General features: G+C 26.5%; 3 protein-coding genes across 3 annotated transcripts; all 3 read left to right on the forward strand.

The window, feature by feature from the left end:
* The first annotated feature begins 2,773 nt into the window (after window positions 1–2,773).
* Window positions 2,774–5,675, forward strand: LOC102679030 (reticulocalbin-2). Its single transcript, XM_006621080.2, has 5 exons — window positions 2,774–3,246; window positions 3,737–3,965; window positions 4,034–4,181; window positions 4,260–4,715; window positions 4,789–5,675. Exons 2-5 carry the CDS (start codon window positions 3,746–3,748, stop codon window positions 4,958–4,960), a joined length of 996 nt encoding a protein of 331 aa, XP_006621143.1. The 5' UTR covers window positions 2,774–3,246; window positions 3,737–3,745; the 3' UTR covers window positions 4,961–5,675.
* A 77-nt stretch (window positions 5,676–5,752) lies between these two features.
* LOC102679263 (DNA-directed RNA polymerase II subunit RPB3) lies at window positions 5,753–7,124 on the forward strand. Its single transcript, XM_006621082.2, has 5 exons — window positions 5,753–5,973; window positions 6,042–6,186; window positions 6,265–6,472; window positions 6,543–6,749; window positions 6,814–7,124. Exons 1-5 carry the CDS (start codon window positions 5,888–5,890, stop codon window positions 6,996–6,998), a joined length of 831 nt encoding a protein of 276 aa, XP_006621145.1. The 5' UTR covers window positions 5,753–5,887; the 3' UTR covers window positions 6,999–7,124.
* A 171-nt stretch (window positions 7,125–7,295) lies between these two features.
* LOC102679386 (structural maintenance of chromosomes protein 3) lies at window positions 7,296–12,943 on the forward strand. The gene is made up of 18 exons (XM_006621083.2): window positions 7,296–7,496; window positions 7,910–7,985; window positions 8,072–8,250; window positions 8,328–8,486; window positions 8,552–8,711; window positions 8,832–9,117; window positions 9,190–9,364; window positions 9,441–9,554; window positions 9,621–9,871; window positions 9,944–10,087; window positions 10,175–10,486; window positions 10,576–10,887; window positions 11,016–11,508; window positions 11,582–11,844; window positions 11,958–12,123; window positions 12,222–12,360; window positions 12,444–12,681; window positions 12,747–12,943. Exons 1-18 carry the CDS (start codon window positions 7,482–7,484, stop codon window positions 12,871–12,873), a joined length of 3,609 nt encoding a protein of 1,202 aa, XP_006621146.1. The 5' UTR covers window positions 7,296–7,481; the 3' UTR covers window positions 12,874–12,943.

Consider the following 12,943-nt stretch of genomic DNA (forward strand, 5'->3'; position numbering starts at 1 on the left):
GAGAATTTATCGGACCACTTTTTAAACTCCGCCTTCGCGCGATTAGCATATTATTTCTATGGATGTTGGGGAAAGAGAAGAGCGTTCCTCGAACTGGGAGGGAGAGGGATAACGCGGGAAGGAGCATATCAAATATGTTGATAAATGATCCCTTTGAGCGATGAATAGGCGGCGTCGGTGTTCTACGTATCCTTTTATCCGTTCGTGCACCAAGCATTTGAATGTCAGAAGGAATGGTTTCGGTGGCTGTTTCAACCATCCCCGTTTCAACTATTGAGAAAAATCACAAGCGTCTGCGTTCTCTGCGCTGAAATATTCCAATGGAATCGAAAATATCTTGAGGAACTCCGTCGAACGGCGGGATTCGTTAGAGTCGATCGAATATCGAATTCAACGGCTTCTCCTTTGGGTATTACATCGTTCACCCCCCAAGATGCGGGGGTTACTTGTGAACGTTTGAATTTTCTCGCGAGCGAATGAACTTGATGATATTCGTGGAATAATTGTTAATGTAAGTAAATGCTTGCGAAAGTAAATGTTAACTTGATTAACATTTCGGAATATTTTTAGAAGGAAAATTTGAGAATGAGGAACAATTTGCGAATCTCTAAGGGATGATCTTTCGCTTTGATCTCAAAATCGGTCAAAAACAGTCACATTTCCGTTTCACCAATCAGTTCTGACCGATCGCCCTTTTGCCAATCTCCATATCATTTTTGTCACAGACAAGCAAAAAAAAGAAGATGTGAAAATATCTTATGCGATTTTTTTTTTTTTATGCTCTTCAACCGAATAATTGCAAAAACAATATAAACTCGAAAATTGGCTGTACAAATGCAAAAAAGCCGACGGTTCGAAAATTGGAAAAATACGGTTGCGGCGGGAAATCGCGAAAACCCGATGATATTTTACAGTATCCGCATTACATGCCTCCATAGAGAAAATTGAAATATTTCGCTGACCGGCGATGTTTAACAAATTTTATCGTTCGATTGTATTTTACGTACTCGCGAACAATAACGTTCTGACAATTAGCATCATAAAAGGAAGAACACACGTCGGAAAGCATAACGAGAACAGAATAAATTTTCGACAACGCGAAATTAATTGTTAACACGCCTCGTTCGCGGTCTGTATTAATGACGACAGTGGACAATGCAAAATTGTCCTCCAATAATGAATCTCTATGTTATTAACCAAGGGTACGAATTGTCCGAGAATTATTTTATCGTCCGAGATAATCTTTGAAAGGTAGAGGAGGACCGAAGAGATAAGTTATCGACAATTATATCCACCGATAGATCACGAAGAATTATGTGATCATATGAAATTGCAACATTATGATAATAATCATGGAATAATTTCATCGTTCATGGTACAGACATATAACTATTACGCAAAATTTATGCCCGATAATGAAAATAATATCACGAAGCAGAAATAAGACAGACGTATTCTTATTCGTATCTCATGTTCTGAAATACCGACCTCGAAAAAAAATATTTCTTACTATGATTTATTACATATGTTTTGTACATAATATATGTTTCATTTGATTACTATTACTATCTTGATTTACCTTACTATTTTTTTCTCTCTTAATGTAAAAACTATAAACGAGAGGATTATGATATTATGTGAATCATTAATAAATAATTAATTAAGAATTTCATGATATAAAAAGTTTAGCTAAAATTCTAGCTTCATATAAAATGCAATAATTTTGTAAAATTGTAGAAATTAAGTGATTAATTAATTTTCATATAGTGTCTTCGATGTATTAGATAACGCATTAATCGTTAATAAATAATATAATGAAAAAGAATTTCATATTAAAATTTATATGAGAAAGTTATCTAAAATTCCAATTTCAAAATACGATCTCGAAAGTGCCGACATTGTAAATAGAAAATGAATAATTAATGAATTTTTTATATGACATCTTCAAATTGGCGAAATTCTCTATCTCTTTCGTATATTGCTCTATTTATCTATGACGTCATACGAATTTAAATATTTGCACATTCTAATACTAAGTCAAAACTTCAGGTGTTCAAATACTAGATGGCATTAATCAAGAAAACCTTTTAATCGCTGTCTAACTTATCGGCGAAATATATTTAGTAATTAACACAAAATTCAAAAATAAAACATTATATAGTTTAAAAATTATTTGAGTATGAAAAATATAGAAAATAAAATATAACAAAAAAAAAAGAAATATTTATATATATGTTTTTTTTCATTTATATAAAAATTATATATAAAAATATATAGATATATAACAAAATTAATTTATAAGATATATAATTATATGTATAAAGATATAAATTTCCTGCTATATATGGAAAAATTAATAAGATTATAAAGAAGTTTATTTTGCTATTAGTAAATAATATACTATAAATTTGACCACTTTTGAAAGAGATGGCATTATTAGTTAAGTAGTAATATTTTTACTCTTCTACTATTTGCTTTTTCTATCTTTTGTTTCATTTATTTTTGTCTTATTCTTTTTTTTATATGTCATATATACATACATTTTACATGAATGTATATAATAAATCTATAGAACCTAGAAAATAGGTTATAAGATCTTTTTAGTAAAAGAAAAAATAATTTGTGTAAAGATAGTTTAAGAAGTTTATTGAAAAAATTTTAATTATCTGAAGCTTCAAATGATTTTTAATAAAATTATTTTCTTATTATAATAAAATCAATATTCTAGTTAGTTACAAAATTAGTTTGTAAGAATATATGTACGTAGTAGTCGTATGTATATAGTTGAAAGTGTGTACTTTCCTTTTACATCTTCGCAACATTATCAGAATCTGAAAATACTTTTTCTGTGATGCTTTAGTCCCAGCTTCTCTTTCTCTACTTTCTAGTATATCACTTGCTTCGTGTTCACTAAAGTTAGAATTAAATTGAATGCGTGTTAGTATGGTTAGTCTATTTTTAAACACACATCCTAGAACAAAATCATGATCGCACATACTGTTCGTGACTAAAGAAGACTCGACACCTTTTTTTTCCTTTGTTTCTTTTCAAAGTGAAAAGTAGTAAGCTTTGATATTGTATCAATATCAATATTCGTATATATATCACTGATATCTTAACGGAAGAGAAGTTTTCTCATTATCAAAAAGTGAATTTGAGAAACAAATTTAAAATTTTTATATTTAATAATTTTCGAAAAAAGGCTGTATTACAATGATTAGACAAGTTTAAAAGATTTATCAATAAGTAAGTAAAATTATTTAATATACAATATAATAAATTAGAAATCATATAAAATCTTTTGCACGATTATTGATATTATATTGGTATTATTACCATAATTTTTTAATATTGTCATTTTCTAATCAAACTTTATGGAAAAAGTTTTTGATTTTTATTACATACGATAGCATAATGTAAAAATAAATTCATATATATTATATTTATATTATAATTTCATGTAACTTGTACGAATATTTTCCATTTAAACATTATTTAACATTATTTTGCAGTTAAGAAATGTATTTAATGCATCAAATGCTATCGAAATGTATTTAATGCATCAAATGCTATCGAATTTGAATCTTATCAACATCGATTTTTTAAAAACGATTATACAACATACATAATAATAAACAATCGATAAAAGTAGTTATCGTGTACATAATAATATATCTGTCAAATTATCGATGTTGTGAGGTTATCTATTTTTATTCTGAATCTTATAATTTTACAGAAACTTACAATGGATACACGCCAAACGCGTGTAGAAATTCTTCTCTTTGTTATCACAATTTTCGGATTATTTTCATTTGGAAATGCAGCATCCGCACATATACACTCTCATCAACATAACAAACCTGGTAGTAATGAAAGAACAGAAGATGGTGCATTTAGTCCACGAGACATGGATCATTATGCAGGAGGAGAACACCATCAGGAATTTGATCATGAAGCTATTCTTGGTATACATTTTGTAATTTGTCATATTGAAATCAAAGTTTCAATAATAAATATATTTTATTTCATGCAGGGAGTGTAAAAGAAGCAGAAGAATTTGATAAACTTCCAACACAAGAATCAAAACGACGTTTAGGAATTTTATTAACAAAAATGGACTTGAATAATGATAAATTCATTGAAAGAAATGAACTAAAAGCTTGGATTTTGCGTTCTTTTAGGTATAAATAATTAGGTATAATATTATTATCTTATTTAAAATCTTATTTAAAATAACTATAAATTTATTTAAAAAATAGCATGCTTTCTGCTGAAGAATCTCAAGATCGATTAGAAGATACTGATACAGATGAAGATGGTAAAGTCAGTTGGAATGAAATTCTCCAAGATACATATGGCACTGATCCAGAAGATTTAGCAGTAGATGATAAACTTATTAGTGATGACAAACAGACATTTGAAGCTGCTGATATAAACAAAGATGGTCATTTAGATAAAGAAGAATTCAAAGCCTATACACATCCAGAAGAAACACCAAGAATGTTTCCACTTCTTTTGAAGCAAGCTCTAGATGATAAAGATACAGATAAAGATGGTTTTATTAGCTTTCAGGAATTTATTGGAAATAGAGCTAAAGCTGAAGATAAAGAATGGTTATTGATAGAGAAAGATAAATTTGATTATGAACATGATAAAAATGGAGATGGAAGATTAGATTCTGATGAAATACTTTCTTGGCTAGTGCCAAGTAATGAGTAAGTAAATAGTCATATAAAATTTTTTTTATTGATAATTTTAAAACATATTTTATATTATTAAATATTTTAGGGAAATTGCAAGCGATGAAGTTGATCATTTATTTGCCGCATCTGACGATGATCACGATAATAGATTATCGTTTGACGAAATTTTGGATCATCATGATGCTTTTGTAGGTAGTGAAGCTACAGATTATGGAGATCATTTACAAGATATCGGACGTTTCACGGATGAACTTTGAAATTACTTGATAAATACATTAGTAAAATTTTTACTTCTTTTCATAATAACTGTCAAAAACTTACTTAATGGTTAAAAATATTTTCAATATTTTTAGCTCTTATATGTTTTAGTATTCCTCTTTATGCTGGATTTTAAATATATTTGTATAAACACCGATATAAAGTCATTGCACAAACTAATTTAAAATACTCAAATAGTGTTTCATAAACCACAGTCTTCCATTTTTAAAAAAAGTTTTGTGCCATAAAAAAAACTATAGCATCGTATTATAAAAATATTAGCACTATAATATTTATGTTATACTGTTTATGAAAGTTACTAGAATTATATCTCATTTTTATTATTTATTATAACTATTATATAATATAACTATTTATTATATGCATTGATATAATTTTTGCGAAATTATAAGAATGAGTCGAGTAAAATAACAATTTAGAAAAATAGTCATTTAAAATGTTAGATTTATTATTGTTTAATATTTATACAAACGTATATTTATTATTATATACAAAAACTAAACAAATTATTCTATATATTTAGCTTTATTCATAAATTAATCTTAAATATTAAAAAAATTATAAATACACGAAATAATTATGTTTAGCATCTAAATATACTTTGATGCAATTTTGTTTACTTTTTGTATTACATGACGAATAATATGTATTATGAACTTTTTTTAATAAAAAGTACACGATATCTTATATAAATTTTTTTTAACATTTCTTAAAAAATCACATATTCTTCAGCATTTTCTAAGTAATTTAAACTATTGCCATATTAAATATTTTGTGATGGCGCTGCATTTCTAAACTTGCAACGATAATCGAAAAAACGTATCGCTTAAGAACTGTGAAAAAGTACATTTGCTATAAAACATATTTCTGTATAAATAACATATCATCATTAAAGATCGTATAAAATGCCTTATGCTAATCAACCATCAGTTCATATTTCTGATTTGACTGAAGAAAATGTAAAATTCCAAGTAGAAGACACTGAATTAAGGTAAAATAGGTTATGTAACAATTATTATATTTTGTTATTTATTACGTTAATTTTTTTAACATTTATAGTGTAGCAAATAGTATGAGACGTGTCTTTATTGCTGAAACACCTACTATGGCTATTGATTGGATACAATTGGAAGCTAATTCAACTGTCTTAAGTGATGAATTTTTAGCACATAGAATTGGAATGATACCATTAATAAGTGATGATGTAAATAATTAAATTAATATCTAATAAAAATTTTTGAACAAAAATAGAAAGATTGTTTAGGTTGATAAAATTGTTTAGGTTGTTGATAGAATACAATATACAAGAGATTGCCAGTGTATGGACTTTTGTCCAGAATGTAGTGTAGAATTTACACTTGATGTCAAATGTACAGAAGATCAAACACGACATGTAACTACTGCAGATTTTAAATCTAGTGATCCAAGAGTACTTCCTGTTACATCTAGACATAGAGAAGATGATGCAAGCGAATATGGAGAAACAGATGGTTTATATTTTTTTAAATGATTCATTTCTATTATAGAGCATATAATATAAATTAATATATTTTTATTCAGAAATATTAATTGTAAAATTAAGAAAAGGTCAAGAATTAAAATTGAGAGCATATGCAAAGAAAGGTTTTGGAAAAGAACATGCAAAATGGAATCCCACTGCTGGTGTAAGCTTTGAATATGATCCTGACAATGCTATGAGACATACATTATTTCCAAAACCTGATGAGTGGCCAAAATCGGAATATAGTGAATTAGAAGAAGATCAATGTAAATATTATTTTAGCATTTTATATTTATATTGGTTATTAAAAGAAAATAAATTATTTTTCAGATGAAGCACCATTTAATTGGGAGGCTAAACCAAATAAATATTATTTTAATGTAGAAAGTAGTGGAGCTTTAAAACCTGAAAACATAGTAATGATGGGTATTGCAGCATTGAAAAATAAATTATCCAATTTACAAACACAATTAAGTCATGAAGTTCAAAGTGATGCATTGAGTATTCATCATTAAATAAAATTTACATATTTTAATATTCTATATCTTTTTATAAAAACAAAATTTTCGTTATTGTAATTTCAGTATTGTAATGTTATTGCCAATTATTTTTGTAACAAAAAATAAAATAAAATATTCGAACATTATGTAAAAAAAACTTATATAATAACATAAAATAACAAAAATAATAAAATAATAAAACATATAAACTTAAAAATAAATATAAAATTTAATTTAATAAATTTGTTAATAAATTTTTTAGATTAAAATTAGTGTTTTTATATATGTATGGTGGTCACGTAAATGCATCTCCCGCCCAAATCTAGGGATTTTATTATATCGTTGCTTCGCGGATTACTTTACAAATGTCGTTGTGCCAACAAGTCGGTTGAAGATTTTTGTTCCATTTAGTGACAGAGAACGAAAAAACATAAGTTTCTGAGTTGAGTGTTGTTTGGTGTCAACACGAGAATTACTCGTGTGAATTTTAATAGCACCATGTATATCAAACAGGTATCATAAAAAAATTTAGAATGTCTTCTTAATTTCTATCTCTTTTTACGCGATTTCTACTATTTTCTTTTGATAGACGCTCTTCGTTCAAAGTATTGTTCGAAGTATGGCTACTATCATTTAATATTAGAATACGTAAAGATAGAATACTTTGTGCATTATATCTTTATTCTTCTAAATTTGGTATAAACATTTAAGACGATATTATATGATTTCATAGCAAGATATACATTAATAAATAACATAGTAAAAAAAGCATAACATTTAAATTTATTTAATTGATTAGAGATATATAATGATAATAATTTTAGTATAAGAGAATTTTTATTATAATTTTTATAAAATATATAATTCAAAAGAATGTTATAAAGAAATAATTATATATTTTATATAATGTATCTTTTTGAAATTAGGTGATCATACAAGGTTTTAAATCATATCGTGAACAAACAGTTGTAGAACCCTTTGATCCAAGGCATAATGTAGTAGGTATGTACATTTATTTTATTAAATGTAATATAATAAATTCTTAAATCAATTTTATTCATTAATTAAATGGTTTTTTTTATTTCAAGTTGGAAGAAATGGTTCTGGTAAAAGTAATTTCTTTTATGCGATTCAATTTGTCTTAAGTGATGAATTTTCTCATCTTAGACCTGAACAGAGACAAGCTTTATTGCATGAGGGCACAGGACCAAGAGTTATTTCTGCACATGTTGAAATTATATTTGATAATTCTGATGGAAGATTACCAGTAATAATAAAATTTATTATATAAATATTTTTTCATTTATATCTATTTATTTATAATTTTATTATTTATTTTGCAAGATTGATAAAGAAGAAGTATATTTAAGAAGAGTAATTGGCTCAAAAAAGGATCAGTATTTTCTTAATAAAAGAATAGTAACAAGAAATGATGTAATGAATTTGTTAGAATCAGCAGGATTTTCAAGATCAAATCCATATTATATTGTAAAACAGGGAAAAGTATGTGTGTATTTATAAATGATTTATAAAAACAAAGTAAAAAAATAATAAATTCTATTTTATAGATAAATCAAATGGCAACAGCACCTGATTCTCAAAGACTAAAATTATTAAGAGAAGTAGCTGGTACTAGAGTATATGATGACAGAAGAGAAGAATCAAAATTTATTTTAAAAGAAACTGAAGGCAAACTAGAAAAAATTCAAGATTTTTTAAGAACCATAGGTAAATTTTGTTATTTATTAATATATACTATTAATATATTAATATGTAACTACTATTTATTAATATAATTAAATTCCATTAAATTCCATTATTAATTTCTAAAAAATAATTGTATTATAGAGGAACGTTTGAAAACATTAGAAGAAGAAAAAGAAGAACTTAAAGAATATCAATGTTGGGATAAACAGCGTCGATGTTTAGAATATACAATTCATGAAAGAGAACTCAAAGAAAATAAAAGAAAATTAGAAGAACTAGAAAAATCTAGAGCTAATAGTGGTGTTGAACAAGCAAGATTGTGTGCTGAAGCAAAAACTGCACAGGAAATGGTGAGAGCAGCCACAAAACGACTTAAAGAAGCAAAAAAAGAAGTACAAACTGCAAAAGAGGAACGAGATACATTAAGGTATTATATTCGAAAAATTATATACAAATAATTTAATGATCACTAGTTTTAAATTAAAAATGAAATTTGCAGCGCTGAACAACAACAATTATTAAAAGAAAAAACCAAATTAACATTAACTATTAATGATTTATTGGAAGAAGTAAAAGGAGATAATGACAGTCGAAAACGTGCTCAACAAGAATTAGAAAAATTAAAAGTAAATATTGCAGCAAGAGAAGCAGAATTAGAAGAATTAAAACCTGAAGTAAGTTATATCATAATTGAAGTGCTTAATAATAAATATTTTTAATTAATAATTATTTTGATTAATATTTTATTAGTATGAAGAAATGAAGCGTGTTGAAGAAGAATGCACACGTGAATTACAATTAAAAGAGCAAAAACGGAAAGAATTATATGCTAAACAAGGACGTGGCAGTCAATTTACTAGCAGGGTATTGAACATAATTAAATATAAAATGAAGTATAGAAACGATATTTTAACAATTCATTTGTATTAGGATGAAAGAGATAAATGGATACAAAATGAACTTAAACAACTTACCAAACAAATTAAAGATAAAGAAGAACATCAAAGAAAAATTAGTGAGGATTTAAAACGAGATGCAGAAAAACAAATTACTTTAGAAAAGAAAATCGAAGAGCATACGCGCGAAATGGAACAACAACGAACTTCAATAGATGAACACAATAAACAATATTATGAACTTACTAAAGCAAAGGATCAGTGCCAAGCTACTCGAAAAGAACAGTTTGTTTATTATGTAGTACTTTTTATAATTTAGATTTTAATCGTATAATATAAATTATATTTATATTATAGATATCGACAAGAAAGTGTATTACAACTTAATTTATCTGGGTTGAAAGAAGATTTGGCAAAAGCGGATCAAAGTTTACGATCTATGGCAGGAAAACCTATTTTAAATGGTCGAGACAGTGTACGAAAAGTATTAGATACATTTCGGTAATTAAATACATTTATATAATATTTTGGAAATATTATTATTATATTAAAATTTTTTATTTAATATTTATAATATTTCCTTTTTAGAACACGTAAAGATATGGCCCATGAGGTCAGTAGTTATTATGGACCTGTAATTGAAAATTTTAGTTGCGACAAGAGTGTTTATATGGCTGTAGAAGTAACTGCTGGAAATCGATTATTTCATCATATTGTGGAAACTGATAAATTTGGAACAAAAATTCTAAAAGAAATGAATAATCAACGTCTCCCAGGAGAAGTAACATTCATGCCTTTAAATCGACTTCATGTAAAAGATATAGATTATCCGGAAACTAGTGATGCTATACCAATGATATCACAATTAAATTATGATCAAAAATATGATAAAGCTTTAAGGTAAATAAATTATCAATTTTTTAATATAATATTTAATTTTTAGCAATAATAAAAATAAGAATATTTTCATGTTTAATTTGTAAATATAGGTATATATTTGGAAAAACATTAATCTGTCGTAATTTAGAAGCTGCAACAAATTTGGCTCGCACATCAGGTTTAGATTGTGTAACACTTGAAGGTGATCAAGTATCTTCAAAAGGATCTTTAACAGGCGGATACTTTAATACATTAAGATCTCGATTAGAAATACAAAAAACTAGATCAGAATTGATAGCTCAAATTTCATCTCTTGAATCTCAATTTGCAACTCTTAAAGAAGAAATTAGAAAAGCAGATCAAAATATTAGTTCCTATGTCAGTGAGATGCAAAGAACGGAAACTAAAAACAGTAAAGCTAAGTAAGTTATGTAATTAATTAATATAATTAAAATTCGAAATTGAACTTTAGATTTATTTTTAGATTTATTTACTTGTCATGTTTTAACTACATATGAATAAAATTTTTAATTTCGTTTTATTATTATAGGGATGTATATGATAAAATGAAAGCAGAAATACGACTTATGAAAGAAGAATTAAGCGCAATAGAACGATATCGTACACCAAAAGAAAGAAGTTTAGCGCAGTGTACATCAAACTTGGAAGCAATGCGTGCAACAAAAGAAGGTTTAGAAAGTGAATTACATCAAGAACTTATGGCACAATTGTCTGTTGCCGATCAACGTCAAGTCGATACATTAAATGATGATATAAGACGCTTAACAAAAGATAATAAAGAAGCATTTGCTAAACGTATGCGATTAGAAGCTGAAAAAAATAAATTAGAAAATTTATTGACCAATAATTTAGTCAGAAGAAAAGATGAATTGGTTCAAGCATTACAGGAGATATCTGTAGAAGATCGACAACGCCAGTTAGAATCATCGAAAGCACAATTAGCAGATATTGAAAAAAGATTAGTAAAAGTAAATGCAGATTTTAAAGCTCAAAATGAAAGAGTAACTAATGCTATAAAAAAAGTAAGTATAGTAATTATTAATTAATTATATTAAGGCTAATACTGGTATATATATGATATAAAGTTTTTTATAGCAAAAAGCAGAATCTGCAGAAGTTGAGAAATGGAAAATTAAAGAAAAAGAAGCACAAGAAAAAATAGAAGCCGATGCTAAAGATTTAGAAAAATTAGCTAGTAAATTGAATATTTTGCAACAGAAAATAGTAGAATGTACACAAAAAATTACTGAACTTGGTGCATTACCTAGTCATGAAGTATACTCCAAATTTAGTGTTATGTCTACCAAACAGTTGTTTAAAGAAATGGAAAAAGCAAACAATCATTTAAAAAAATATAGGTATATTGATAACATACATAATGATTAATATTAATATTTTAAAATTAATATTAATAAAATTAATAAAATGTAACATGTTCAAAAAAAAATTATATCATTATTTTTTATTTTAGCCATGTAAATAAAAAAGCTTTAGATCAATTTATGTCATTTAGTGACCAAAAAGAGAAATTAGTAAAAAGAAAAGAAGAATTAGATAGAGGTGATGAAAAAATTAAAGAGTTAATGTCAGTACTTGAACAACGTAAATGTGAAGCAATTCAATTTACATTCAAACAAGTATGTAACTTGATATTGTTTTGTGCTTATGTGATTTCGTTTTGTTTGTATTTATAGAAATAAGAATTAAAATATTTAAATCATTTTCTTGTATTTAGGTAAGCAAATACTTCAGTGAAGTCTTTAAAAAGCTTGTGCCATCAGGTCATGCTCAATTGGTTATGAAAACCGCAGATGGAGATGAAGGAGATGATACAACACCAGAATCTGCTGATTCTGATAGATTTATTGGTGTTGGTAAGATAATATTCACATTTATTTTTTATTATTAGAAATAAATAAAGAAAAATAAATTGTTTTATTTATATTTTTTTCTGTAGGTATACGAGTATCTTTCACAGGTCATAGAGCTGAGATGAGAGAAATGAATCAATTATCTGGTGGACAAAAATCACTTGTAGCATTAGCATTGATATTTGCAATTCAAAAATGTGATCCAGCACCGTTTTATTTGTTTGATGAAATTGATCAAGCTTTAGACGCGCAACACAGAAAAGCTGTAGCAGATATGATTCACGAACTTAGTTCCGATGCCCAATTTATTACAACAACTTTCAGGTATTTTATATTATTTCCTATAAAATTATTTCTTTTAATTTATTTAATCATTATTTACATTACAGGCCAGAATTGTTGCAACATGCGAATAAATTTTATGGTGTTAAATTTAGAAACAAAGTTTCTCACGTTGTATGCGTAACACGAGAAGAAGCAGCGGATTTTGTAGAAGATGACACAACACATGGTTAATATAAAATATAATTATAAATGGTCTGGAAACGGTTATTTTCTCAAAAAAAAAAAAAAAAAAAAAAAAAAA

Source organism: Apis dorsata, unplaced genomic scaffold, assembly GCF_000469605.1.
Source record: "Apis dorsata unplaced genomic scaffold, Apis dorsata 1.3 scaffold_579, whole genome shotgun sequence".
Taxonomy (NCBI): Eukaryota; Metazoa; Arthropoda; class Insecta; order Hymenoptera; family Apidae; genus Apis; species Apis dorsata.

Excerpts from the sequence above, each read along its gene's own strand:
- LOC102679030 (XM_006621080.2), top strand. The coding sequence starts at position 3,746 with ATGGATACACGCCAAACGCGTGTAGAAATTCTTCTCTTTGTTATCACA. Across the intron at positions 3,966-4,033 it reads TGATCATGAAGCTATTCTTG|GGAGTGTAAAAGAAGCAGAA; the intron begins GTATACATTTTG and ends TATTTCATGCAG. Across the intron at positions 4,182-4,259 it reads TGGATTTTGCGTTCTTTTAG|CATGCTTTCTGCTGAAGAAT; the intron begins GTATAAATAATT and ends TTTAAAAAATAG.
- LOC102679263 (XM_006621082.2), top strand. The coding sequence starts at position 5,888 with ATGCCTTATGCTAATCAACCATCAGTTCATATTTCTGATTTGACTGAA. Across the intron at positions 5,974-6,041 it reads GTAGAAGACACTGAATTAAG|TGTAGCAAATAGTATGAGAC; the intron begins GTAAAATAGGTT and ends TAACATTTATAG. Across the intron at positions 6,187-6,264 it reads TACCATTAATAAGTGATGAT|GTTGTTGATAGAATACAATA; the intron begins GTAAATAATTAA and ends AAAATTGTTTAG.
- LOC102679386 (XM_006621083.2), top strand. Across the intron at positions 9,118-9,189 it reads GAGGAACGAGATACATTAAG|CGCTGAACAACAACAATTAT; the intron begins GTATTATATTCG and ends TGAAATTTGCAG. Across the intron at positions 10,888-11,015 it reads ACTAAAAACAGTAAAGCTAA|GGATGTATATGATAAAATGA; the intron begins GTAAGTTATGTA and ends TTATTATTATAG.